Source organism: Saimiri boliviensis, chromosome 1 (assembly GCF_048565385.1).
Source record: "Saimiri boliviensis isolate mSaiBol1 chromosome 1, mSaiBol1.pri, whole genome shotgun sequence".
Classification (NCBI taxonomy): Eukaryota; Metazoa; Chordata; class Mammalia; order Primates; family Cebidae; genus Saimiri; species Saimiri boliviensis.
In genome coordinates, this window is record NC_133449.1 from 151,013,598 (window position 1) to 151,039,039 (window position 25,442).

Here is a 25,442-nt window from a genome sequence, read left to right on the forward strand (position 1 = left end):
CATTTTACCCAGCCTGATCTTGAACTCCTGGCCTCAAGTGATCCTCCCACCCCGGCCTCCCAAAGTACTGGGCTTACAGGTGTGGGCCCCACGCCTGGCCTGTTTAACTTCATGCTTGAACTATCCCAGGTTGGCCACCATGTGCTCCTTTCCATCCCCCCGTGTCATTTCAACAAGTCCCACCATCTCTCAGCAATTCTTCACTTGCTGGCTCGTCCTGTCCCCTCTCTGTCCTGTCCCCTCTCTGTCCTGGCCCTGGCTCCTTTGGTTAGAGAATGGCCCTGGGTGCGGGGGTGGCTGCATCTGGGCCCTCAGCGCAGAGCTGGGAAACATTTGTGCACAGCCCCCCGACACAGTCCCCCGTACACACGGTTTCAGTTACCCATGGTCAGCCACAGTCCAAAAATACTAAGTGAAAAATTCCAGAAATAAACCATTTGGGAGTTTTCGATTCTGTGCTGTTCTGAGCAGCCGTCCTGCTGGGACACAAAACCTCCCTCCATCCGGCATTTCGGGCCATCCACACCACCCTGCCCACCAGGCACTCAGCAGCCACCTCAGTGATGAGCCGACTGTTGTGGTGATGCGGTGCCTGGGTCCAAGAAGCCTTTATTCCGCTTAATAAAGGCCCCAAAACCTACGAGTGGTGATGCTGGTGATTCAGATACGCCAGAGAAACTGCCAAGTGCTTCCTCTAAGGGAAAAGGTGAAAACTCCTGACCCAAAAGAAAAACAATCATAGGCTGAGGTTGCTAAATTCTTTGGGAAGAACACACCTCCTATCCGTGGCATTTTGAAGAGGGAAAAAGAAATTCCTGTCGGTTTTGCTGTCAGACCTCAGACTTTATCACAGATACGTAGGAAAACACACAGTCTAGACAGGATGGGTGCCCACCCGCGGCTTCAGGCATCTGCTGGGTACGGAGCACACCCTGGGCAGGTGAGGGTGATCACTCTACCTCTCCCTCCAGTTACCTCTGTATGTCTCTTGCTTTGGTCAGCAGCTTTCCATGTTATTCAGGCTGGCATCTTCTTCCCTACGCCCCCAGTGGGTCAGAGTGCAACTCGAAGAGGCAGGCCCAAGCGTCCTATCACAGCCCCGAGGGCGGCCATGCTCATCAGCTGCAGCTCATCCTTCTGGGTTTCTTGTTTGCAGGGATTAGCAGGTGTCTGTAGTTTCCCGTGGCCCCGCCCTTCCCTGCTTTACAGTAAGCTTACGCCATAGAGCCGCACTCGGTAAGCACGGGTTCCACGGTGGATGCGTCACAGCTCACTACAAACACTGCCGCGGCAATCCTATGCCTACACAAAATATTCTGATGATAAAAAACAACTTTTCGGCCAGGTGCAGTGGCTCACACCTGTAATCCCAGCACTTTGGGAGGCCGAGGCAGGTGGATCATCAGGTCAGGAGTTCAAGACCAGCCTGACCAAGATGGTGAAACCCTGTCTCTACTAAAAATACAAAAATTAGTCAGGTGCAGTAGTGGGTGCCTGTAATCCTAGCTACTCAGCACGCTGAGGCAGAGAATTGCTTGAATCCGGGAAGCGGAGGCTGAAGTGAGCTGAGATTGTGCCACTGTACTCTAGCCTGGGTAACAGAGCAAGACAGTCTTAAAAAAAAAACAAAAAACTCAAGACTTTTCATAAACTAGCAGTGGTACATTAAAAAGTCTGCAGCGCCCAGAGGCCTAACAGAGCTGACACGAGACAGTGGCAGCTGCAGCCGGGAGCAGGTGGTGGAACCCACGGGTGCAGGGCCACAGGGCTGGGCAGGTGGGTACGGGTGGGCCAGCTGCAGTATTCAGTTGTGGGGGGAGTTGAGGGGAACATGTTTAACCAAGAAAGGGCCACCACCGTGGGACAGAAACAGAGGGCCTTTGCTACAGAGGGCTGGAGATGAGCTGAGAAGCCTCAGCCACCCACAGGCAGGAGGGGCGAGGGCAGCCCATTTCCCGGAGCCTGAGGTCGGCCAGGTTGGTGGCCCCCACCTGCCAGAGCCTGGAGACAGCTTTTGTGAGGGTCGTCGGAGAGGACGTGCCCTGGATCCCCCCAGCCCGTCTCCTGCCACCGTCCGCCACTGACCAAACAGGAGCCAGCCCCTTTCTGACAGCACCTTTGAGGAGGACCAGTCTGGCCGAGGCCCCAGACACACAGGCACCTGCAGCAGCTGTGGGCCCCGGCTGCCCTGACGCACCGGGTGGACTCGGGCCGTGTTTCCCTGACTCACAGGCGACTCTGGTGCAGCCATGCTGGGAACATGTGCAGGGGTCTTGGGCGGTGCTGGCTGGCAAAGAAGACAGCCGGTGTGAGCCTGACCGCAAATGGACTCACATTCTCTTTTTCTGTTAAAATATGGGAGTTATTAAAGTGAAATACCTAGCTTTATAAATATGGTCTGATGTGAATCAGAAAATGACCCTTTGATCATGGAGCTACTTGGTGTTCAGGCAAAAACAGAAAAAAGCAAGAAGTCAAATCCATCCAAAGCCAGAAGTTTCTCACTTCCTATTTTGTGTTCTACTGTGTTTTTATAAAAAAAAAAAAAAAAAAAAAAAGAAAAGAAAATGAACTAGCCTAACAAATACACACAGGGAAACATTCTGCTAGGGAATGGTAATTTTCGGATGATATCTGTGTTTAGAAAGAACTGAAATTGATGTCCATTTACCTGTGTGAAGTCAGAAAGCATCAGAGGACTGTAACATAAAACCACTCCGCACAAGAGCGCCCCAGTCCTCGAAGACTAGAGATCGTGCCCCTCCCTTCCAGCCTTGCTGGGAAACTCCATCCCACTCAGGGGTTCAACGCAGAAATACCCTCCTCAGGGAAAACAGGACACCACTTCCCTACCCAGGAGATGCCACCACAGGGCAGAAGCCTCTATTTGGGCTTCAGAAGGACACCACACACAGGGCTTCGCCAACTAAGACGCAGGATGGTACCCTCCGTCCCGAGAGACCACTGAACACGGCCCAGGAGTCTTCTCATCAAAATTCATTTTTTTGCCTCTGATTTTCCACCAATCAAGTCTCCAAATCCCAGTTTCTCCAATGGTTCTTGTAGCATCAATTTTCTAAAAGAAAAAGAGAAAGCCGTCAGGACGGGAGGTGCAGTGGGGAGGAGAGACACTCCCGCGGGTCCTACTACCCCGATCTACATCCTGGGAAAATGAAACCCAGAGAGCAGACCCTCAGCCTTGCCCCCAGTGGCTGCCACCCTCTGCACTGGGCAGAGTCAACAGGGCCATGAGGACGTGACCACCCAGGCCATCCCAGGGCCTAAGGCCTGTGGCCTCCAGGAATGCCCAAGGGGACTGCTGCGCCCGTGGCTCCAGCAAACCCTTCCCCATGTCTGGACAACAGCTTCATGGTGACCTCGTAGATTTGCGTTTGTTGGGAGAATAATGACTCTAAAGATGGTCACACCCTAATCCCTGGAACCTGTGCCCGTCACCTTCCACAGCACCCTGGCAGAGAAGACCTCAGGCTGCCATTTGCCCAGACGGAACGGAGACTGAGGTCAACAATTATCTAAATTTTTTTTCGAGACAGGGTCTCACTTTGTCTCCCAGGGTGGGACACAGGGGTGCAATGTGCAGTTCAAGTTCACTGCAGCCTTGAACTCCTGGGCTCAAGGGATCCTCCTGCCTCAGCCTGCTAAGTAGCTGACACAGCAGGTGTATCCCACCATGCCCAGCTAACTTTTTTTCCCCGAGACAATCTCACTCTATTGCCCAGGCTGGAGTGCAGTGGTGCAATCTTGGCTCACTGCGGCCTCCACCTCCCAGGTCCAAGTGATTCTTGTGCCTCAGCCTCCTCAGTAGCTGGGACTACATGGATGCACCACCATACCTGGCTAGTATTCTTATATTTTTAGTAGAGATGGGGTCTCACCATACTGGTCAGGCTGGTCTCAAACTCCTGACTTCATTGGATTCGCCTGCCTCGGCCTCCCAAAGTGCTAGGATTACAGGCGTGGGCCACCATGCCTGGCCGGCTTTTTTTTTTTTTTTAAATTGAGACAGAGTCTTGATCTGTTGCCCAGGCTGGAGTGCAGTGGCATGATCTCAGCTCACTGCAACCTCCGCCTCCTGGGTTCAAGTGATTCTCCTGCCTCAGCCTCCTGAGTAGCTGGGATTACAGGCACTTGTCACCACACCTGGCTAATTTTTGTATTTTTAGTAAAGACAGGGTCTCACCATGTTGGTTAGGCTGGTCTAGAACTCCTGACCTCAAGCGATCCGCCTGCCTGGGCCTCCCAAAGTGTTGGGATTACAGGCGTGAGCCACTGTGCCTGGCCAGCTAATTTTTTAAGAAACTTTTTGTAGAAACAGGGTCTTGCCATGTTGCCCAGGCTGGTCTTGAAGTCCTGAGCTCAACTGATTGTCCTGCTTGGCCTCCCAGAGTGCTGGGACTACAGACGTGAGCCACCGCATCCACCCAAATAATTCCCAGCTGTTTATCACAGTGCAGCCATCTTAGAGGCGTGAAAGTCACAACTCAGCACGACTTTCCATGTGGCCCACACTCTTCGGGACAATAGTAACAATGATGTGAATTCACACACGGTGACGTGCCCCCGGATCCTGCTGCCTGCTTTACAGGGGTGGCCTCCTCTATCCTCCCGACAACCCAGACAGGAGACCCCGCCACCATCCCCCAAGGCCCCACACACTCTGTGCTGCTGACAGGGGCTGAGGTTGCTCCACCATGGCGTCTTTGTGACCGCCGGGGTCACAGTCCCCAGGACGGGACGCAAACTTCTCTATCACTGCAGAGGCTTGAGATTGCCACACACCTACGTTTTCATATCAGGCTAACAAGGGCCAAGTCCTCAACAGACAGCTTAAAAAAAATTCTACTGTGGTCCATTTTCTAAAACAGATGCACATGGAAGTGAGAGTCATGTCTGAGATTTCAGCACAGAAGGAAAAAAGGAAGAAAAGAAATGGCTAAAGACCAGGTGGGTGCCGGTGACCAGACGCAGACTATCCTCAACCTCTGCACATTTGATGATTTTTGTGAACAAACCACCAATCAAAATTCCACAGTCAAAAGAACTGACTTATAGAAGGATTTTTAAAAAGGAAAACAAAAAATTAGCAAAATGAGAAACACACACCCCGCACGTCTGCCTAGACATCACCTGTCCAGCCGTGAACCTACCAGAGGCCGTGGCCTGGCCCCTTCTCCCCACTGTCCTCAGCAGGTCTCCTGGGGAAGCTGAGCATGAGGCAGAAGGCTCACTCATACCCTCACATCAACAGAGCCCAATTTGCACCATCTCTGATGCTGTGAAGAAATTCTCAGTTCTAGTTTTCTAAAGATGCATTAATTTAAGGCTAATTTAAACATGTGGCTCCAGCCAGTGTGCTACTTAATTAGAGATGGTGAGAGCCAGATTCAGTGTGGCCCCTGGGCAAATGGAAGCCCTGGAAGAGCCTAGCCAATAGCCCTGAAGGCAGAACGTGGCCTCACAGGACGTCCACACTGCCGAGAAGGCGTGTCATCCTTCCGGCCCCAAATGTCCACACAGATAACCCTGAACACACCTGTGTGGCCGGGAAGGCACAACGGATTTTTGCCTTGAGGGAAATGTCTGAATGTGTCATGAGAAAATAAAAAGACAGTTCAAAGTGGATGGGTTCATCGTCAAACTGTCTTCAGCAGAGACACAGCTGTGTGAGGACTGAAATGCCTAGTGAGCTAATCACGGCCTCAAAATGCAGAAATAAAAGCTCCCACCACCATCAGATAATTATACGCTACATGCTTTTTTGCATAAGGGATGAGAATAGCTCTTATTTTAAGTAAAAGCTGTGGGGATCACAGCTACAAACGCATTTGTTTTGTTTAAAAGTGAGCTTGGTGAGTTCTGGTTAGGACAGGAAGAATCATTCATCTTTCATCATTTCTTAAATAGTCTATTGTCGCCCCTGTCACATTCCAATCAACTCTAAGTGGAGCAAAACAACCCAGTGCATATTTTTAAGGTCTGAGAATGCGAAAGATAGAAACTGTGTAAACTTCAGTCTTTTGACTCAGTCAGCATTTTTGACTCAGTCAGCACAATTTTGAAACCTTAATGACAGGTCGGTAGCAACCAAATCTGGAAAGCAAATGCTCTCTAGAATGCAATCCTGTATAACGCTATTGCTCAAGAAGAGGTTCCCAAGATTGTGAAGCAGCTTTTCATACAATTTCATCGGATAAGCCTCCATTTCAAAGGCAAACATTCCACAGTCCTGAAACACACAAGCTGAATCCCAGGCCTGAAAAAGACACGCCGTCATGGCCTTGCAGGAAAACAACAAAAAAAAATGTTTTAGTTGGAGTAGTGGGAGGTGGAAGTCAGAACTCTCAGCTGTACCTACCTCTCCATTCTGCATTGTAAATATTCTTTTGATTCATTTCTGCACAAAGCATTTTCAAAATAATTGTCATGAAGACACTTCATGAATTTCTCTTTAAAGCTTTTACATTCACCTAGAATGAGAAAGAAAACAGGATGTTCATTTCTTTTTTTTTTTTTTTTTAAAGACTAAGCCTCGCTCTTATCCACCAGGCTGCATGCAGTCCAATGGCGCGATCTCGGCTCACTGCAACCTCCACCTCCCGGGGTCAAGCGATTCTCCTGCCTCAGCCTCCCAAGTAGCTGGGATTACAGGTGCCCAACACCATGCCTGGCTAATTTTTGTATTTTTAGTAGAGATGGGGTTTCACCATGTTGTCCAGGCTGATCTCCTGACCTCAGGTGATCCACCCACCTTGACCTCCCAAAGTGCTGGGATTATGGGTGTGAGCCACCACGCCCGGCCAGCAGCATGTTCTTTTCAAAGTGAAACATGATGCAATCACACAACAGCCTTGAGAGCTGTGCTGCTTTTCTTTTCAAAACTTGTTTTCTCAGGCCGGCCTCGGTGGCTCACGCCTGTAATCCCAGCACTCTGGGAGGATTGCTTGACCCCAGGAGTTTGAGACCAGCCTGGGCAACACAGTGAGAACCCTATCTCTCCAAATAAATAAATAAATAAAATTAAAAGTTAGCCAGATGTGGCACACATCTGTGGTTCCAGTTACTCAGGAGGCTGAGGCAGGAGGATCGCTTGAGCAAACGAGTTCAAGGATGCAGTGAGCTACAGTCACACAACTGCACTTCAGCCAGGGCAAAAGATCAAGACCCTGTCTCTTCAACAAATAATCCAGGTCAGTCATGGTGCCTCACACCTGTAATCCTAGCACTTTGGGAAGCTGAGGTGGGTGGATCACCTGAGGTCAGGAGTTCAAGACCAACCTCACCAATTTGGAGAAACCCTATTTCTACTAAAAGTATAAAAATTAGCCAGGCATGGTGGCTGCTGCCTGTAATCTCAGCTACTCGGGAGGCTGAGTCAGGAGAATCACTTGAACCCAGGAGGTGGAGTTTGCAGTGAGCTGAGATCATGCCACTGCACTCCAGCCTGGGCAAGAGTAAGAATCCAACTCAAAAATAAATAAATAAATAAATAATCAATCCAACCTGGGCGACATGGGAAAACCTCATCTCTCAAAAAAAAAAAAAAAAAAAAAAAAAAAAAAATTAGCCAGGTGTGGTGCTCTACACCTATAGTCCCAGCTACTCCAGAGGCTGAGGTGGGAGACTCCCCTGAGCCCAGAAAGGAAGGAGGTTGAGGCTGCATTGAGCTATAATTGCCTCACTGCACTCCAGCCTGAGCAAGAGTGAGACCCTGTCCCCATCCACCCCCCAAAAAAACAACGTTGGGCACGATGGCTCATGCCTGTAATCCTGGCACTTTGGGAGGACAAGGCAGGCAGATCATGAGGTCAGGAGATCGAGACTATCCTGGCCAACATGGTGAAACCCTATCGTAAATACAAAAAATTAGCTGGGTGTGGCAGTGAGGGCCTGTAGTCCCAGCTACTCAGGAGGCTGAAGCAAGAGAATCCCTTGAATCTGAGAGGCGGAGGTTGCAGTGAGCCAAGATCACGCCACTGCATGCACCTCAGCCTAGCAACAGGGCGAGACTCCATCTCAAAAACAACAACAAAAACCAAACCTGTTTCCTTCAAAAACATGCTAAAAACAGCACTGGAAAAAACAAATTACAACGTGGTATAATCAGCCCACTAAAAGGTTAAGGTGCTCTAGGTGATAGAAGAGTTCAGGGTAAAAATTCTTTCATTTTTGCTGTTTGAAAATGTCATAACAAAATGTTGGGAAAGAAACGGTAATCCAGAGATCCTTTTTCTTTTCTGAGACGTTTTCTGACTCTGTCGCCCAGGCTGGGGTACAGTGGCACGATCTCCGCTCACTGCAACCTAGCCTCCTGGTTCAAGCAATTCTCCTGCCTCAGCCTCCGGAGAAGCTAGGACTACAGGCAAGCCACACCATGCCAGACTAATTTTTGTTTTTGTTTTTAATGAATGAGAGGTTCTTAAGTTTTCCGACTAATTTTTTTATTTTTATTTTCTTTAAGGAATGAGAGGTTCTTATGTTGCCCAGGCTGGCCTCGAACGCGTAGCCTCGCCTCTCCAAGCACCAGGACAATTGGCCTGAGCCACCGCGGCTCCCTAATTTCTGTATTTTTAGTAGAGACGGGGTTTCACCATGTAGGGCAGGCTGGTCTCGAACTCCTGACCTCAAGTGATCCGCCCACCTCGGCCTCCCGAAGTGCTGTGATTACAGGCGAGAGCCACGGCGCCCGGCCCACGGATCCTTTTTCGAAGCCTTCATGTCCACGGAGGCTCACTTAATGGCTAAACCCAAACCGGAATCCAGCCAGAAGCACTAAGAAATCAGCAGCACTTCTGAGTTTTGCAGCAGACACCGCCAGGCACCGTCTAAGCCCCGGTTGCAGCTGCGGGGCTTCGCGGCCGCCAAATACCCTGCTTTGCAAACCCAGGGCACCAACGGCCCGCCCAGGTGAGTCAAAGGTAGCCGGGGACTCGGAAGCCCGACGCAAAAAGTCGGTGCTGCTACCCTCGTCACGGAGGCCACGGCCCTGCCAGCTCCCACCTGCGGGGTCCACAGCCGCAGCAGTGACCCAGGACTTGGGAGGCGGGAGACCCGCCGTGCCTCAGTTTCCCCGCCTGCACCGTGCTAGATGCCGGCACCCCATAGGGCTCTGTGCTGGGCGGCGCCCCAGACACCTGCCCGCCGACTTTCCGCCGCTCACCGAAGTGATCAAGCGGGAAGCTGCCCTTCTCCGGGGGCCGCGGCTGGAAGCTCTTGGTCCCGAAGTTCATAGCGGTCGACATGTTGGCGACGCCGGAATCTGCGAGCGCCTAGTGAGCGTACGCAGGGCAGGCGGCGGAGCACCGAGCGCGTCGAGCAGGCCCCGCCCGCCGCGCCCCTCCGCGCCCCGCCCCGCCCCCGTCCCCGCCCCGCGGCCCAGGCCCGCCCCCGCCCCCTTGGACTCAGCTCCTGAGGCCCTGTGGGCGCTGCATGGGCTTTCCCGTCCGGCAGTCGGTGGCCGAAGCCCAGCCATCAGCTCTTGGAATGGGTGAGAAACTGAAGCCCAGAAAGGCTCAGCGAATTGCCCAAGTACACACAGCGGTACCGGGAGTCTCTGCATCCCAAGTGTCTGCCAGGGCCTCGGTTTCCCCATCGCACAGAGGCCTCATCACAGGGACCACCCGAGGAGGAAGGCAGCACGAGAGGGCCAGGAGAGCGTGTGGTCGCGCTGCCTGCGGTTGCTGGAGCCAAGCGCCACGGGCGAGCAGCTTCAACAACAGGAATGTGCTCAGTCCCGGGGCCGGAGTCCAAGCGGTGGGCAGAGTGGGGGCCCTGGGGACGGTCCCAGGCCTGCCTCCTAGCTTCTGGGGGCCGCCAGCCTCTGATGTTCCTTGGCTTGCAGAAGCGCCACCTGGTCTCAGCCCCTGCGTTCTAATGGTGTCCTCCACCTGTCCAGATTTCCTATTTTTTAAAAATTTGTTTGAGACAGGCTCTCGCTCTGTTGCCCAGGCTGGAGTGCAGTGGCATGATCACGACTTGCTGCAGCCTCGACCTTGGCTCAGCGGTCCTCCTGCCCCAGCCTCCTGAGTACCTGAGACTATAGGCATGCATCACCATACCAGGCTAATTTTTGTATTTTTTTTTGTATAGATGGAGTCTCTCTCTGTTGCCCAGGCTGGTCCTTAACTCCTGGGCTCAGGCAATCCTCCCGCTTCAGCCTCCCCAAGTGCCCGGATTACAGGTGTGAGCCACCATGCCTAACCTAAATTTTCTCTTTAGAAGGATAGCAGTCATGTTGGGTTAAGCCCCATCCCAATAACTTCATCTTAACCAATTACATCAGCAGCAACCCTATTTCTTTGTTTTGTTTTGTTGTTGTTGTTGTTTGTTTTGTTTTCTTTGAGACGGAGTTTCGCTCTTGTTACCCAGGCTGCAGTGCAGTGGCGCGATCTCGGCTCACTGCAAACTCCACCTCCCAGGTTCAAGCGATTCTCTTGCCTCAACCTCCCAAGTAGCTGGGATTACATGTGTGCACCACCACATCGGGCTAATTTTTGTATTTTCAGTAGAGACAGGGTTTCACCATGTTGCCCAGGCTGGTCTCCAACTCCCGACCTCAAGTGATCTGTCCGCCTCAGCCTCCCAAAAGGCTGGGATTACAGGCGTGAGCCACGGTATCCGGCACCAATTTCCAAAGCATTCTAAGGTCCCGGGGGCTGAGACTACCGTATGAATGCAGGGGTGACTACTCATCCTGTGACAGAACGAAAGTGTATTGTAAGTGGCAGATCCCAGCATTTGCCTGTCGATGTTGTCCTCGGCAACAGCATTGGTGGGAAAGGGCTCAGTGGAGACCCCAGTTCCTGCCCGCGGAGTCTCCCGCAGCCCTGCACCTGTACCCACCTGCCCTGGCCCTGGAGGAAGTGGATCACTGGCCCTTCCAGAGCCCCATGGGCTGCTGAAGCTTCAGCCTCCCCCTCCACCCACTCATTCATCCTACCCTTTTCCCAATGGCTGCCTCGTGCCAGGCCCTGAGAGTAGGCACTCTCAGGGTCCCCAGCAATGCTGAGTTCGCAGCCTGGCTCTCTCTGGACCCCGGTACGGCCCCAAAACCACTGTTGCTTAGGAGCCAATTCCTGCCACTTCCCAGGGGTTGCTTGCAGACAAGGGCTTGGTCAAGGCGGTCAAACAGCCCCCACCGCGGGGCCTGCCCTTCTTCAAGCCTGGCCCAGGCACCCCCTCCCACTGAGGCCTTCAGCTCTCCCCCTCCCTCACTGGGCCTTGATGAGCCTGCCTCTCTGCAAGGCCTCTGTTAGATTCTTCTCAGAGGTTGGACCGTGCTCCATGTGGCCCTCAATGCTTCTGGACTGCAGGGCAGTGGGAACCTCACTGCTGAGGCCCCAAGAGAGGGCCTGGGGGCCGGGCATGGTGGTTCACGCCTGTAATCCGGGCAGTTTGGAGGCCAGGGCGGGCGGATCACCTGAGGTCGGGAGTTCAAGACCAGCCTGACCAACATGGTGAGACCCCGTCTTTAAAACAAACAAACAAACAAAAAAAACAAAAACAAAAACAAAAGAGAGGCCCTGGGGCTGCAGGAACCCAATGTCAGGGCCTTGACAAGCCTGGGGCTCTGGGCCCACTTAAAACTACAAAGGGAAAATTGCACCTTGTTCCTGTCATATAAACAACTATTTTACAGGGCTAGAACCAGGGGCCCACTTACTACAGGGTTACTCATTAATATGCTTCCAGGGATGTAAACAATGGGAGCTTTTATTACCCAGCAAAGGGCACTCACTCACTGGACTGGAGCAGCCGCCTAGCAGTGGAAGGACAGCCCCTCCCTTGGGGCTGCCCTAAGCCTCTCTGTCTAGGAGCCCCAAGGGACCTGTGGCCTCTGGAGGTGACAGCCAGCTTTTAATTGATTGTCACCTGGCAAATGATTATTGCTTTATAAGATCTTTAGCTGGGAGAGAAGAGGAAGGAATTTTTATGGGCAGTTCCTGGGTAACAAGGTGGGGAAGGGGCCGGGGTGGTGGCTCACGCCTGTAATCCCAGCACTCTGGGAAGCCGAGGCGGGTGGATCACTTGAGCACAGGAGTTTGTCAGTTCTCCATAGGAAAGCCTGGATCCTGAAAGTCTGAAGTCCTGCTTGCCTCTGCTAAAGTCTCCCACCCTCTTCCTGCACTCGTCATTGTCCCTGGCAGAGCTTCCCCTGACAAGCCCCTCACCCAACCCTGCCATCTTAACTGTTCTTATGATAATGTGAACACCTCTTACCCAACCTCATCACTGTAACTGAACTTACTCTGCAACACCCCCGCCCCCTAAAAAACTACCCAAACCTGGCTGGTCGGGTTAGAGTGTCAGGAACAGCCTAAAGATTAGACTGTAAAAAAAGAAAATAGGCCGGGCACGGTGGCTCAAGCCTGTAATCCCCGCCTAGGCGGGTGGATCACGAGGTCGAGAGATCGAGACCATCCTGGTCAACATGGTGAAACCCCGTCTCTACTAAAAATACAAAAAATTAGCTGGGCATGGTGGCTCGTGCCTGTAATCCCAGCTACTCAGGAGGCTGAGGCAGGAGAATTGCCTGAACCCGGGAGGTGGAGGTTGCAGTGAGCCGAGATCGCGCCATTGCACTCCAGCCTGGGTAACAAGAGCGAAACTCTGTCTCCAAAAAAAAAAAGAAAAGAAAAGAAAATAGAAGCCATGTTTCGAAGACCTGTATTACAGGTACTTCATCGGTTTGTAAGACATGCGTCCGAAACAGCTGCCAGTTTGGTTCTTGAAAGATCCCTGAATCGTGTGCAGTTACTTGGGCGAGTGGGTCAGGACCCTGTCTTGAGACAGACAGAAGGAAAAAATCCAGTCACAATATTTTCTCTAGCAACAAATGAGATGTAGCGTTCAGGGAAAAGTGAAGCTTATCAAATGGGCGATGTCAGTCAAAAGACAATGTGGCACAGAATATCAGTATTCCGGCCAGGCCTCAGAGATGTGGCATATCAGTATGTGCGAAAGGGGTCACGAATTTATGTGGAAGGGAAAATAGACTATGGTGAATACGTGGATAAAAATAATGTGAGGCGACAAGCAACAACAGTCATAGCTGATGATGTATTTCTGAGTGACCAGACAAAAGGGAGTAGAACGGATGACTCTTCCTTGGCCATCATTTGGTACAGTCTCGTTTCCAAATCATGTATAATCCTGACAGTTCCCAAGGATGAGAATTAAAATACTCTTTTACATTAAAAAACTACCCACACCTATAAAACCCACTCCTATCCCACTGCCCTTTGCTAATGCCCTTTTCGGCCTCAGCCCACCTGCACCCAGTTGAATAAACAGCCATGTTGCTCATACAAAGCCTGTTTGGAAGGTCTCTTCATTCAAAGCTCCCATGTTTCAACAAAACCCTGTCTCTATAAAAAACACAAAAATTAGCTGGGTGTAGTGGCACACACCTGTAGTCTCAGCTACCTGGGAGGCTGAGGGGGGAGGATCATCCGAGCCCTGGAGGTTGAGGGTGCAGTAAGCCAAGATCGTGCCACTGCACTGAAGCCTGGGCAAAAAAGTGAGACCCTGTCTACAAAAAAAAAAAAAAAAAAAAAAAAAAAAAAAAAAAAAAAAGAGAAAAAAAGAAAAAGAAAAAGAAAAAGGAAAAGCTCGGAGGAAGGAACAGAGCTTGCTGGAGACGCGGCCATCAAGGCATTGCTCAGCATTCTCCACCCGGGATCCCCAGAGCCTCGAGCAGTGCCTGGGATGTGGGGAGTGCTCTGTTCTAGTTTGTGAATGAATGAGCACAGTTAAGCAGGTAGTATCATCCTCATCTGACTCACAGGGGCCCCATCCCTCGCTGAAGCGTACATGCCTGCGTTAACAAAGCACCCCGCACTGAGCAGCAGTCATTACCTGTGAACTCGCACTCCGGCAGGTCTTGTTGGAGACGCTCCACGAGGCCTCGACTTGGTTTGCTCCACTTCGGACTGGAGGATCCGCTCGTGGTGGTGCCTGTGGCTGGCAGGGGGCCTCAGGGTCAGGTGGGAGCCTGGCCATTGTTCCGTGGGCCTGGGTTCCCCTCTGCATAGGCCCCTCTACAATCTAACGGGCTTCCCCACAGCATGGTGGCTGGGTCCCTAGCATGGTGCCCTGGGAAACCGGAGAAAGCTGCATCACTGGGTGTGATCCAGCCTCCACCATGGTCACAAGTGCCCACCCAGATTCAAGGAGTCCACTCAAGAAAAATTACATGACCGGACATGGTGGTTCACGCCTGTAATCCCAGCACTTTGAAAGGCCAAGGTGGGTGGATCACTTGAGGTCAGGAGTTCAAGACCAGCCTGGCCAACATGGTGAAACCCCGTTTCTATTAAAAGTACAAAAAAAAAAAAAAAAATTAGCTGGGCGTGGTGGCACAGGCCTGTAATCCCAGCTTCTTGGAAAGCTGAGGCAGGAGAATCGCTTGGACCCAGGAGGTGGAGGTTGGAGTGAGCCGAGATCACACCACTACACTCCAGCCTGGGCTAAACAGCGAGACTCTATCTCAAAAAAAAAAAAAAAAAAAAAGTTACGCTTTCAAAGAATTAAACTTAGTTTTATTAGGATTCCCATTGAGCACTGCAACCCAGGAGAGTCTTCCAGAGAATTTCTGTTCCAATGCTCCAAAGCATTGTTTTGGGCCACAGCTTACAAACAGGTGGCGGGGGCTTTGCAGGTGCTCAGAGAATACCTTAGAGCCAAATCTGATCGTCGAAGTTTTCCTGCGAGAGTCCATCCGGTCATAGATTACAGCCTCTGGTCCTGTCAGGCATTAGCTTATGTACAGGAGGAGGCAAGAGCTAGGATCGTTGACCTTATCTTTTTAAAACATGTGGTGATTCAAGCAAGAGCCATGGGAACCTAGGCCACGCCTGTCTATTCCTCAGGAAAGAGTTACTTTAAAAAGAGGGCCAGGCTCCCGGGCTCACACCTGGCATCCCAGCACTGTGGGAGGCCCAGGCAGGTGGATCACTAGAGGTCAGGAACTCGAGACCAGCCTGGCCAACAAGGTGAAACCCCGTCTCTACTAAAAATACAAATATTAGCCAGGCATGGTGGCCGGCACCTGTAATCCCAGCTACCTGGGAGGATGAAGCAGGAGAATCACTTGAACCCAGGAGGTAGAGGTTGCAGTGAGCCAAGATCACGCCACTGTACTCCAGCCTGGAGGACAAAAGCGAGACTCTGTCTCACACACACACACAAAAAAAAAAAAAAAAAAAGAGAGAGAGAAAAACAGGCTAACCCGGTGGTGGCTCATGCCAGTAATCCCAGTGCTTTGGGAGGCTATAACAGGAGGATTACTTGGGCCCAGGAGGAGTTCAAGGCCAGCCTCTAGACTCTGTCTCTACAAGAAACTTAAAAAATTAGGCCAGGTGCAGTGGCTCACACCTGTAATCCCAACACTTCAGGAGGTCAAGGCAGGAGGATTGCTTGAACCCAGGAGTTTGAGACCAGCCTGAGCAACATAGTGAGACCCCATCTCTACAAAAATAAATAAATAAATAAAATTAGCTGGGTTTGGTGGTGTCTGCCTGTAGTCCCAGCTATTTGGGAGGCTGAGGTGGGAGGACGGCTTGAGCCCGCAAGGTAGAGGCTGCAGTGGGCCATGATCACAGCACTGCATTCCCCGAATTAAGGAAGTAAGCTCTGCTGGTCGCCAGCCAGCGGACTTCCCGCCCCTCCCCGGGATTTAGGACAGATGGGCGGGGATTGACAACCCCACCACCTGCCACGCGGCAGCCCTTCCACTGTCCTGTCCCAGCTCAGACTGCTGCATCCCCTGCCCGGCAGCAACCCTCAAACAGCCACTGGGAGCAGGCTGCGGCTGGGGTGAGAGCACCCTCGGGGAATGCAGCTGACAGCCTGTGAAGGCTGTGGGACTTCAGGCCCCGCGTGGGCTGCCCCGAGGTCTCCCTCCTGTCCCTTGCCCCGTGGGGAGCTGATCAGGGAGGAGCTGGGTGCACATGGATAGGCTTTGGGAGAGGCCTGCACACCCCGAGCTCCACAGGGGCCCTGCTCAGAGCCTGAGAAAGGGTGGGGCTCCCCTTCAAGCTGGGACCTGGCCCCCAACACCCTGGGGATCCCAGTTCTGAGGGGTGGCCAGGGCTGAGGGGCCTGGACTGGTGGGCCCACCAGAACCAGGGACAGAACAGTCAACATGCTGTATCCTTCTTCCCAGACGGAGGACATGAATGGCAGACCCCAGAGGGCCCCCAGTCCTGCCGCCCCTTCCTGGCCCCAGCAGGGCCTCAGCCCCACATTCCATGGAGGCCTGCAGCTTGAAGCCGCCAGCTGGGGGCTGCCCTGCGAAGTGCTCGCTCCACAGGGAGGGTGGGTGAGGTGTGGGCACGCCCTCCAGGGGAGGCCTATAAGGGCGCGGCGGGGACGAGGCCCTGGAGGGGAGCAGGGCCTCACCAGCCACGTCCTCATGGCCCTGCTGATCTTGCTGCTGCTGGGCCTCCTGGGGCTCTGGGGGCTGCTCCAAGCCTGGGCCCGAGACCCCTCCCCAGCCCCACGGTGGCCCCCGGGGCCTCGCCCGCTGCCGCTCATTGGGAACCTGCATTTGCTGCGTCTGTCGCAACAGGACCGGTCCCTGATGGAGGTAGGTCAGAGAACCCGGCAGCTCTCACCACCTGGGCGGACCTGTGTTCTCACCCCTCCTCTGGGGCAGCAAAGCCCTGTTTCCACTGTCCACGCCCACGTGGTGCCAGGCCCAGCGGGGGATGCAGGAGGCCTGAGTGCCCACCCTGCCTTTGGGAAAGGAAAGCCGCCCTATCCCACAGGGAAGCAGACACCCTAGGAAGCAGCCCTGGAGGTGCTGCCCAGGGTCTGGGATCAGGAGCAGGAGTCTGGAGGGCTCCCTGGAGGAGGCGGTGACTGCTGAGAACCTGCAGGAGACCAGGCTGAGGGACAGCAGAGGGAAGGAGGGCAGGGGCTCTGGAAATGGTCTCAGACAGGACGTGGACTGCACAAAGAGATGGCCCGGGCAGGTGGGAGCCTCCCAAGTGTGGCCCCTTCCTTCCTGGGCTGGAGGTGGGACCGGCCTTGGCCCCCATGTTGAGGGCAGGCTACCCTTCCCTACAGCCAGGAGCTGGCTGCCTCTGCCCTGCCCTGCCCCATAGAGGTGGCCGGCCCTGCTGCCTGACTGACAGACACCCTGCTAGCACCCCTCAAAGCAGTCCCCTGTGCTCAGCCTCTGAGGTCCTCAACAGGGACTGGCCATCCCTCCCCAGCCCTGCCCCCCCGGGGCTCCTGCCAGGTGACCTCCCCCAGACCTTCCTTGCCTTACCCTACTACCACCCAGCACAGGCCGGGCCTTCAGGGGCCCCAGGGGACCTGGTGGGTGGAGGCGGAGCCTCACTGGAGCTGCCTATGATCCACCAGGTGGCCTAGGCCTCACCTAGTACTGGGGCCCCAGAGGCCACCACCCACCTGGCTGTGCTGGGGGCTGAGCAGGCAGCCACAGGCCCAGGGTGGAGCCCCCTCTACCCTCAGGCGTTCAACAGCAAACACCTCCCACTTCTCAGCCCCCATTTCCTCATCTGTGAAATGGGAAGAGGATGGCTGGTGCCTCCTTGGGCAGGGATGCTTAGGACAGAGGGCACGGATGGGCACCCCGGCCTCCCGCATGCCCTTCTGGGCCTGGCACGGGGCACTCTGACCGGCACTGTCATCCCGTCCTCCCTCAGGCGGGCAGGATCAGTGGGACAGGACTCACAGTCACGCCCGGCCCGGTCTCTGGCTGCCCCCGACTGCAAGCTGGATGCTCCCGGCCGGGCTGCAGCCAAGGAGGAGTCAGGGGTGCTGGGGGCCGCGTGCTCAGGCCCTCACTCTGTGCAGACTCTGGCCTTTTAGAACGCGCCACTCCAGCAGACAGCTCCCCAGCCTGCTGCCTGGACTCAGGGCTCAAAGGAACCCTCCAGGAATTTTGGCTAAAAAGAGAAGACCACCGCAGCCATGCCACGCACCGGATGGCAAGGGGGCTCTGGGGGTTCCAGGCTGGATGCTGCCCTCCCCCCTGCACAGCCCGCTTTATGGCATCTGAGCGCCCCCTCCACCTGCCCCCGTTTCCCCCTCTGTCCCCACCCCTACCCAGTACAGGCCCAGCCCAAGGGGCTCCAAAGGGGGCCTTGTGGATGAGGGCTGCCTGGGTGACCCCTGCCATCCCTGCCAGCTCTCGGCACGCTACGGGCCGGTGTTCACCGTGCACCTGGGGCGCCAGAAGACGGTGGTACTGACGGGGTTTGAGGCAGTCAAGGTGGCGCTGATGGGCCCGGGGCAGGAGCTGGCCGACCGGCCTCCCATCGCCATCTTCCAGCTCATCCAGCAAGGTGGAGGTAGGTGTGCGGCCAGCTGGCACTACAGGGACCTGCTGGGTGTGGGGGCACTGGATCCCAGGAGGGGTGGGGCTCCAGAGGGGGAGAGGCTCTCCAAGGGGGCTGGGGAAGAGCAGGCAGGAGCCAGGCCTCCGAGCTGGTGCTGGAGAGGGCCAGGTGTCCACATGGCCGGTCAGGTGGTCAGGACCAGCAAGCAAGGATGTTTTCATGCCAAGTCAGGAGGGGCCGGGGGCCAACCCGGGGGGACAGGAGTGGGGATGGTGGTGAGGCCGCAGCCAGTCCCGCTGCTCACTTCCTGCCCGGTCACGTGGCGGGGCTGGCTGGGGTGAAGACATGGGTGCCGAATCTGCCCACAGGCATCTTCTTCTCGTCTGGGGCACACTGGAGGGCTGCCCGCCACTTCACTGTGCGTGCTCTGCACAGCCTGGGCGTGGGCCGGGAGCTGATGGCCGACAAGATTCTGCAGGAGCTGAAATGCCTCTCAGAGCAGCTGGATGGCTACGAAGGTGAGCTGGGGGGCCGGGGACGCCCCCGCCCAGGGCCTCGACGCACCTGAGGCTTGTCTCCTCCCGAAGGCCGGCCCTTCCCGCTGGCCCTGCTGGGCTGGGCTCCCTCCAACATCATCTTCACGCTCCTCTTTGGCTGCCGGTTCGACTACCGGGACCCCATGTTCGTGTCCCTCCTGGGTCTCATCGATGAAGTCATGGTCCTCTTGGGGTCCCCTGGCCTGCAGGTGAGGGGCTGCCTCCTGTTCTCAGGGTGGGGTGGAACCTGGGGTGCTGGGTGTGCAGGGGCAGGACAGGGATCTCAGCACTATCCCTTTCAAGGAATCAGACTCAAGGGCCTGAATCAGGGCCCATCTGACATTGGCTGGTCGTGTGGCCTCAGATCAGCCCTTGTACTCTCCAGGAAATGGGGGATCCCGATCTCCCCACATGCCCTCATCAGTAACAGATGAAGCTGCTGAAGGGTGGGGGTGGAAGCAGGCATGGCTTACCCAGGATTGCTGGGGTCCATGTGCCCCTGGCTCTTGACGGTCCAGGCACCTTCCAGCCGACGTCCTTCCCAGTGCCACAGAACCACAAAAGTTGATTCTTCCGATGTTCAGAACTCACATGTGTCTCACTTTTCTTCAAAATGCAAAGTTTCCCTCTTTTTGGTCTTCACCATACTTGGTGTGCATTAACCGAAGCCTGCATGCACATCAAGGCTGGACCCAGAGGCCATGGGTCACGTCCTCCTGGCTTCCCAGTGGCAGGGCCGTGATGGCAGTGAGGGCAGCAGTGGGTTCACAAGGCAGAGAGCGGGGAGCGCAGCTTCCACCCATCCTTGCCAGGGTGAGACCACCATGCCTGCTGGTCGAGCCAGGCAGGCCCAGAGCCCGCCTGGAGGATGGAGGGTGCATGGCTCGGTGCGGTCTGGGGGGCAGCCCCAGGCAGCAGAGCATTCCCTGGCCTTCCCTGCCTGCGCCAGCTCTTTGACAAGAGGCGCCACATGCAACTCGCTGCTGGTGATCATGGATGCCCCAGGAAGGCAAGCAGCACGAGGCACGGTGGGGCGGCCACAGGCAGGCACGGAGCACGGGATGGTGCCAGGCTCACCTCTCGGACACAGCCGACTCTGAGCGCTGAGCTCTGCACTGGCTCCCATTCCATGACTCACAGGAGGTTCAGAGTTATTTCCACGGTGGCAGCCGCCTCCCTCCCTTTCCAGGGCAAACCCACCTGGCTGTCCCCTTCCAGGGCACGGATGGAGAATTTCCTGGGAGTCCCTGGTCTTCCCTCGAGTGCAAAGGGTCCCTGTTCTGTGGGTTTCTACCTCCAGCACCTCTGCCCAGAGTCCCTGGGTGTGAGCACAGCTGCTGAGGACTCTTACCCCCTGCCTCGGGGTATCTCCATTCCCCCTGCCTCCTGCCCAGTTCTTCAACATCTACCCCTGCCTTGGGGCCCTGCTCCAGCTGCACCGGCCCGTCCTACGCAAGATAGAGGAGGTCCAAGCCATTCTGAGGACCCTCCTGGAGGCACGGCGGCCCCATGTGCGCCGGGGGGACCCTGTGCGCAGCTATGTGGATGCCCTGATCCAGCAGGGACAGGTGCGCAGGGGGGTGATTTCCTCCCCAAAGTCTTGTGGGAGTCCTGTGGGCCCACCCAGGGAAGAAGGGCTGGGGAGGGGTCCATCCTGCTCCTGCACCAAGCTCCCCCACCTACTGGATGGGGGCCCCTCAGAGCCTCAGTCTCCTCATCTGTGAAATATCCATGGTGCCTGCCTTGGGGAAGGTTGAGCCCAGATCATAGCAGGCACCAGCTCCCAGTCCTTCCAGCCAGGCCTGCCCTCTGCCCCTTTCTTGAGCCCAGGGCTGGGCTGGGTCTGTGGGGTGAGTGACAGACCCCAGATCCTCCCCCTGAGTCCTGCCCCACGCCTCTGCAGGGGGATGACCCCGAGGGCCTGTTTGCTGAGCCCAATGCGGTGGCCTGCATCCTGGACATGGTCATGGCTGGGACGGAGACGACCTCCGCCACGCTGCAGTGGGCTGCACTTCTGATGGGCCGGCACCTGGATGTGCAGGGTGAGACCCTGGTGCCTGGCAGGACAGCTCCTTCTGCCCCCGGGGACCCCCCAGGGCTGAGGGATGGCGCTCCCACTGATCCGGCCCACCCCTTGCCCCAGGCCGGGTGCAGGAGGAGCTGGACCGTGTGCTGGGCCCTGGGCGGCCTCCCCGGCCGGAGGACCAGCAGGAGCTGCCCTACACCAGCGCCGTGCTCCACGAGGTCCAGCGCTTCATCACGCTCCTCCCGCACGTGCCCCGCTGCACTGCTGCTGACACGAAGCTGGGTGGCTTCCTGCTTCCCAAGGTGGGGCCAGGCCTCCCTCTCCCTTCCACCTCCTTTGGGGTAGGCCTCGGCAGGGGTTCAGGCGCACTGGGATGGCAGAGCCTCCAGTGGGTGCCTGATGGCCCAGGGCTCCCTGACCGGAGGCAGGAAAGGGTGTCCAGCCAGGAGCAGGAGGGAGGAAGCCCTCACCCCACAGCCCGGGATTCGGGGCTCTGACCAGCAGACTTGGCACCTCCCTGCATGTCCTGGGGCGGGGTCCCCTCCGTGTACCCTCTGTGTGTGTGTCCTGGGGGGATCCTCTCTATCCTCAGGGCCCCTGGCTGTGTGCCCTGGGGTCACTTGGCTTCCCTGGGTTTGGGTCCCCCACCTGCGAGGTGGGCTAACACCAGGTGTGGTGGGTGTGGCAGCCTGGAATGAAACTTCCCAATCTGGGTCACATCCCATTTTCCGTGGGGCCCCTCTTTCCCACTCTGCCCGGCTGCCCCCGCAGGGCACACCCGTGATTCCCCTGCTGACCTCAGTGCTCCTGGATGAGACACAGTGGCAGACCCCGGACCAGTTTAACCCGGGCCACTTCCTGGATGCGGACGGGCACTTTGTGAAGCAGGAGGCCTTCCTGCCGTTCTCTGCAGGTCTGCAGCCCTCACGGCTGGGGTAGGGCGGGACCTCCCGGGCTCCAGGGGTGGGACGTCCTCAGCTCCGCCCGCTGACTCTGGCACCCACCTCCTGCTTTCAGGTTTTGAAGGCAGCCAGTGGCTGCTCCTCCACTCCCCTGGGGAGGTCCCCACCCCTCCCCTCCAGGAGCAGGCCTGGTGCTAGCCCACTCTGTGCCTTGACTTCCTCTGCAGGCCGCCGTGTCTGTGTCGGGGAGCGCCTGGCCAGGACCGAGCTCTTCCTGCTGTTTGCTGGCCTCCTGCAGAGGTACCGCCTGCTGCCACCGCCGGGAGTCAGCCCGGCCTCCCTGGACACCACGCCTGCCCGGGCTTTTACCATGCGGCCGCAGGCCCAGGCCCTGTGTGTGGTGTCCAGGCCCTAAGGGTTCCCCCAGCCCCCAGGTTCTCCCACCCACTCCCCTCCCAGCCCCCAGCTAAGACTGCTCTGGGGGTGCCCTGAAGACTCCCAGCCCCACCCCCACAGGGGCAGCAGCAGCCTCCAGCTGCACCCAGGCCTCCCTCTACCCAACCTTGTGGAACCCCCACCCCTCTGGTCTACTGTGGCTCAGTCCCTGCCAGCCCCCAGGAGCGCCTCTGGGGCTCTGCCTGCTCTCCTACCCCCGAAGCTGTGCCCTCACCTACCCAGCTCCCCCCAGGGCTCCTCAGCTCCTCCCCAGCACCTGCAGCTGGGGCTGCAGGGAGACAGCGGTGGCCTCATCAGCCTGGAAACAGGCACAGATGTGTGTCCTCAGCATGTGAGCCCTGCACCCACCAGGTCCTGGGGCTCCTGCAGACCCCACTCTGGTCCTGCTCTTGGGCGCCTGCACCTGGAGGGAGTCGGCCTGCAGTGCCGGGATCTGAGCCAAGTCACTGGGGCCACCCTTGGTCCTCCAGGAGCGTGATGGGAGCAGGGAGGTGAAGCCCACATTCTCCTTCAGAGATGGGCACTGGGAGCTGGAGGCTCCTGGGTTTGCTCATTTCCTGGGGACCTGAGCAGACCTATCCACCCTGGGCTCAGTTTTCCCCTCCATGAAGTGAGTGATGGTGACCCTGGAACCAGAAGGCTTTGCTGGGAAGGCGTAGGGTGCTGAGGCATCGCCGACGGAGCACGGTCCATCAAGGGTCTGGCTGGGACCAGCAGCATCCCAGGAAGGATGGAGGTCACTGTGGAGGGAGGGCCGCAGGGGCAGCCCCTGACCTCAGGAGGCTCCCAGGCAGGGGCCACAGGAGGGACATGGCGGACAGAAATGTCCCAGGCAGGTCCTTCAGCACCCAAGCTCAGGGGACCCACCTGGCACCTCCACACCCTGGCCCTGGGGAAGCCACAGAGTCCCTTTAGTGGCAGCCGGGCCGGTCGTGGGACGGCCCCCACCCCGAAGGCAAGATCCACCCCTGCTCGGGGGCTTCGCCAACCCCAGCCTCTGTGGGATCTCATGTATCCGAAATTCAGACTGAATGAGGCCCTGTCTTATGTCTGGAAGCCCAGTGAACAGGCCTCTGTTCAGGCTGTGGGCCCCGGGATGCCCCAGCAGGCTGTGCCCAGGGGAGGGGTGTGGTCACCGTCTGGCTGGCAGGCGGCTCTGGGCCGGCCTCTGGATGCCCGGCCTGTGGGGAGCCCTGGGCCCGGCCACGCGGGCATCAAGGTTCCTGTTGCAAAGCTCGCCATCAGGACGGAGGGGCTGGCAGGGGGAGCGTGGAGCTTCCTGAAGGAGGGGACGCCTCAGCCCAATGAAGACGAGCGGCACTGGAGAGGCACAAATGAGAACGCCGACCTGCACAGTGTCACGTGTGCTGGTGGTCACACCACTGATCAGCAGTGTGATGAGACGCCCGGCATCTGAGACAACTCCGGCCTGGATCCCAGCGCTGTGCCCGGCACACGCAAGCTGCAGGCGGCCCCTCACGAAGAAAAGAGGATGAGCTGAGCGGGTTCCCACCTGCACCATGTGGAGTGGCGCCCCGAGGCCAGGTCGGGGGAGGTGGCCGGGACACGAACAGAGGCAGGACTCGTGCTCCTGGGTGGGGCCACAGGGTCCCTAAGCCATGGGAGAAACACAAGAAGGGGACGGAGGGAGTGGGGCCTCAGCTGCTTCTGTCTGCTCCTGTTTTTCTGGGGAAGAGCAGGGACCGTGTGCTGGCTTCACTCTTCCGGTGGGTCCCTGTTCATTGTGACCCCATCCTGATGAGCCCCTCCGGAGCCTCAGGAGGTTGCAGAACCATTCCAGGGCAGGGGCTGTGGAAGGCCGACCCAGCTGTTGCCGGGGCCAATGGAGGAGTCAATGGTGGAGGAGTCAGGGCCAATGGTGGAGGAGTCAGGCTCAGCCCTCCCCCGACTTCCGCAGGGGATGCTCGTGCCCCCCACCTTGCATCCTTGAGGGTGGGGGCCCAGGGGAGCCCAAGGCCCACATGGGGAGGGAACACTGACTCCTTCCCACCCCACTTTATGGAGGCCCAGCTGACATGAGGGACACAGGTGCAGGGTGACGAGTGACGGCTGAGCTTCACGCAAAGCATTAAGACAATAAACGTAACTTCAACCCAACCCGACCCGCTCCCCTGACTCACATGACCTCTTACTCCATCTCACCCAGGTAGAAACAACCCAGTAGGATCACAGGGCTCCTTCCATGGGGTACAGCCAGGGTCCCCCAAGTTCAAATGCCTCGTCCTCAAGGGTAAAAAGGCCTAACTTAGTGAAAACAGAGTAAGCAGGTGTCAGATCTCATTCAACTCCTGCCCAGGGGCGTGGGCAGGGGTATGGGGTGGGTGGGAGGGAAGGGGAGGCTGAGTGAGGCCCGAACCCGGGAGGTACCACCTTTTCTCGACCAGCCAGACCTGGGTGCTCCCGTTTCTCACAGCTGCACACAGGCTGGGGCCACAGGCACATCCTGGGGGCTTGCTGGAGAACGCTGGGGCAGGCCACTGTCTATGCCTCATTTGCAAGTATTTCTTTTTGGCTGGTATTTTTAAAAACTAATAAAATACACATAGAGAAAATTCACCATCGGCCATGTTTAAGCGCATAGTTCAGGGGCACAGGGACATTCGCCGCGCTGTGCTGTCACCAGGTCACCTCCAGAGCCTCGTCCCTGCTGGGTCTGTGGGTGTGAGGGCTCTGGGAGAGGTGAGTTTGTCCTCCTTTATCCACGAACCTGCCCTGGGGGTCCTTTTCAAGGGTCCCAGAGAACTCAGGTGGTGGGTAGCCAGAGGGCCCAGCTTCCTCATGCGTGGATTTTGGGAGACGCCTCTGTGGACATCCACCCCATGGTGCCCACATATTGTGGGAGGGGCGGACAGTATGGACCCCACAACTCATGACATGGCCGAGCCGCTCCCTTGATGCCTGTCCTCAGCAGCAGGGGAAACGCTGACCCCAGCCTCTGCAACCCCCGCCTCTGGGTCTCCAGGGGAAGACTCTCCTGAGGTGGGCGGGCTGCTCTCGGCCCCACATCTGCTTCTGGGTCTGAGGCTGGCCCTCAGCCATGTGGCATGTGCCTCCAATTACCCTCCTAAGTCAAGGCAAAACAAAACCATACAGTCCCTGAGCCACCTGCAAACCTCCCACAGCCAGCTCGGAGGGTGAGGCCGCAGCAGGGTGCTGGGCGGGCTGAGCATGG

The 25,442-nt window shown here is 56.6% G+C and overlaps 2 protein-coding genes and 1 pseudogene across 3 annotated transcripts; 2 read left to right on the forward strand and 1 right to left on the reverse strand.

The window, feature by feature from the left end:
• Positions 1–2,528: 2,528 nt before the first annotated feature.
• Positions 2,529–9,304, reverse strand: COX19 (cytochrome c oxidase assembly factor COX19). The gene is made up of 3 exons (XM_010331624.3): positions 9,179–9,304; positions 6,377–6,488; positions 2,529–3,076 (listed from the first exon to the last, which is right to left on the reverse strand). Exons 1-3 carry the CDS (start codon positions 9,258–9,260, stop codon positions 2,998–3,000), a joined length of 273 nt encoding a protein of 90 aa, XP_010329926.1. The 5' UTR covers positions 9,261–9,304; the 3' UTR covers positions 2,529–2,997.
• Positions 9,305–12,669: 3,365 nt separating this feature from the next.
• Positions 12,670–15,873, forward strand: LOC120365331 (single-stranded DNA-binding protein, mitochondrial pseudogene; annotated as a pseudogene).
• On the forward strand, positions 15,736–24,557 carry CYP2W1 (cytochrome P450 family 2 subfamily W member 1). 2 transcript variants are annotated; one of them, XM_003943752.4, is made up of 10 exons: positions 15,736–15,834; positions 16,184–16,606; positions 18,179–18,341; positions 18,698–18,847; positions 18,917–19,074; positions 20,260–20,433; positions 20,769–20,907; positions 21,009–21,193; positions 21,663–21,804; positions 22,021–24,557. In XM_003943752.4, the coding sequence occupies exons 2-10, from the start codon at positions 16,193–16,195 to the stop codon at positions 22,206–22,208; spliced, it is 1,713 nt and encodes a 570-aa protein (XP_003943801.2). In that variant the 5' UTR covers positions 15,736–15,834; positions 16,184–16,192; the 3' UTR covers positions 22,209–24,557. The 2 variants fall into 2 exon arrangements, with proteins under 2 accessions (XP_003943801.2, XP_074262779.1); XM_074406678.1 differs by having other exon boundaries at positions 20,299–20,433.
• Positions 24,558–25,442: the final 885 nt, after the last annotated feature.

Bases quoted from the DNA above. Each gene is read 5' to 3' on its own strand.
- COX19 (XM_010331624.3), bottom strand. From the start codon at position 9,260: ATGTCGACCGCTATGAACTTCGGGACCAAGAGCTTCCAGCCGCGGCCC. The intron at 6,489-9,178 runs GTGAGCGGCGGA...TTCTCATTCTAG, and splicing joins CTTCCCGCTTGATCACTTCG to GTGAATGTAAAAGCTTTAAA. The intron at 3,077-6,376 runs GTAGGTACAGCT...TTTTTCTTTTAG, and splicing joins TTACAATGCAGAATGGAGAG to AAAATTGATGCTACAAGAAC.
- CYP2W1 (XM_003943752.4), top strand. From the start codon at position 16,193: ATGAATGGCAGACCCCAGAGGGCCCCCAGTCCTGCCGCCCCTTCCTGG. The intron at 20,908-21,008 runs GTGAGACCCTGG...CCCTTGCCCCAG, and splicing joins CCGGCACCTGGATGTGCAGG to GCCGGGTGCAGGAGGAGCTG. The intron at 21,194-21,662 runs GTGGGGCCAGGC...CTGCCCCCGCAG, and splicing joins GTGGCTTCCTGCTTCCCAAG to GGCACACCCGTGATTCCCCT.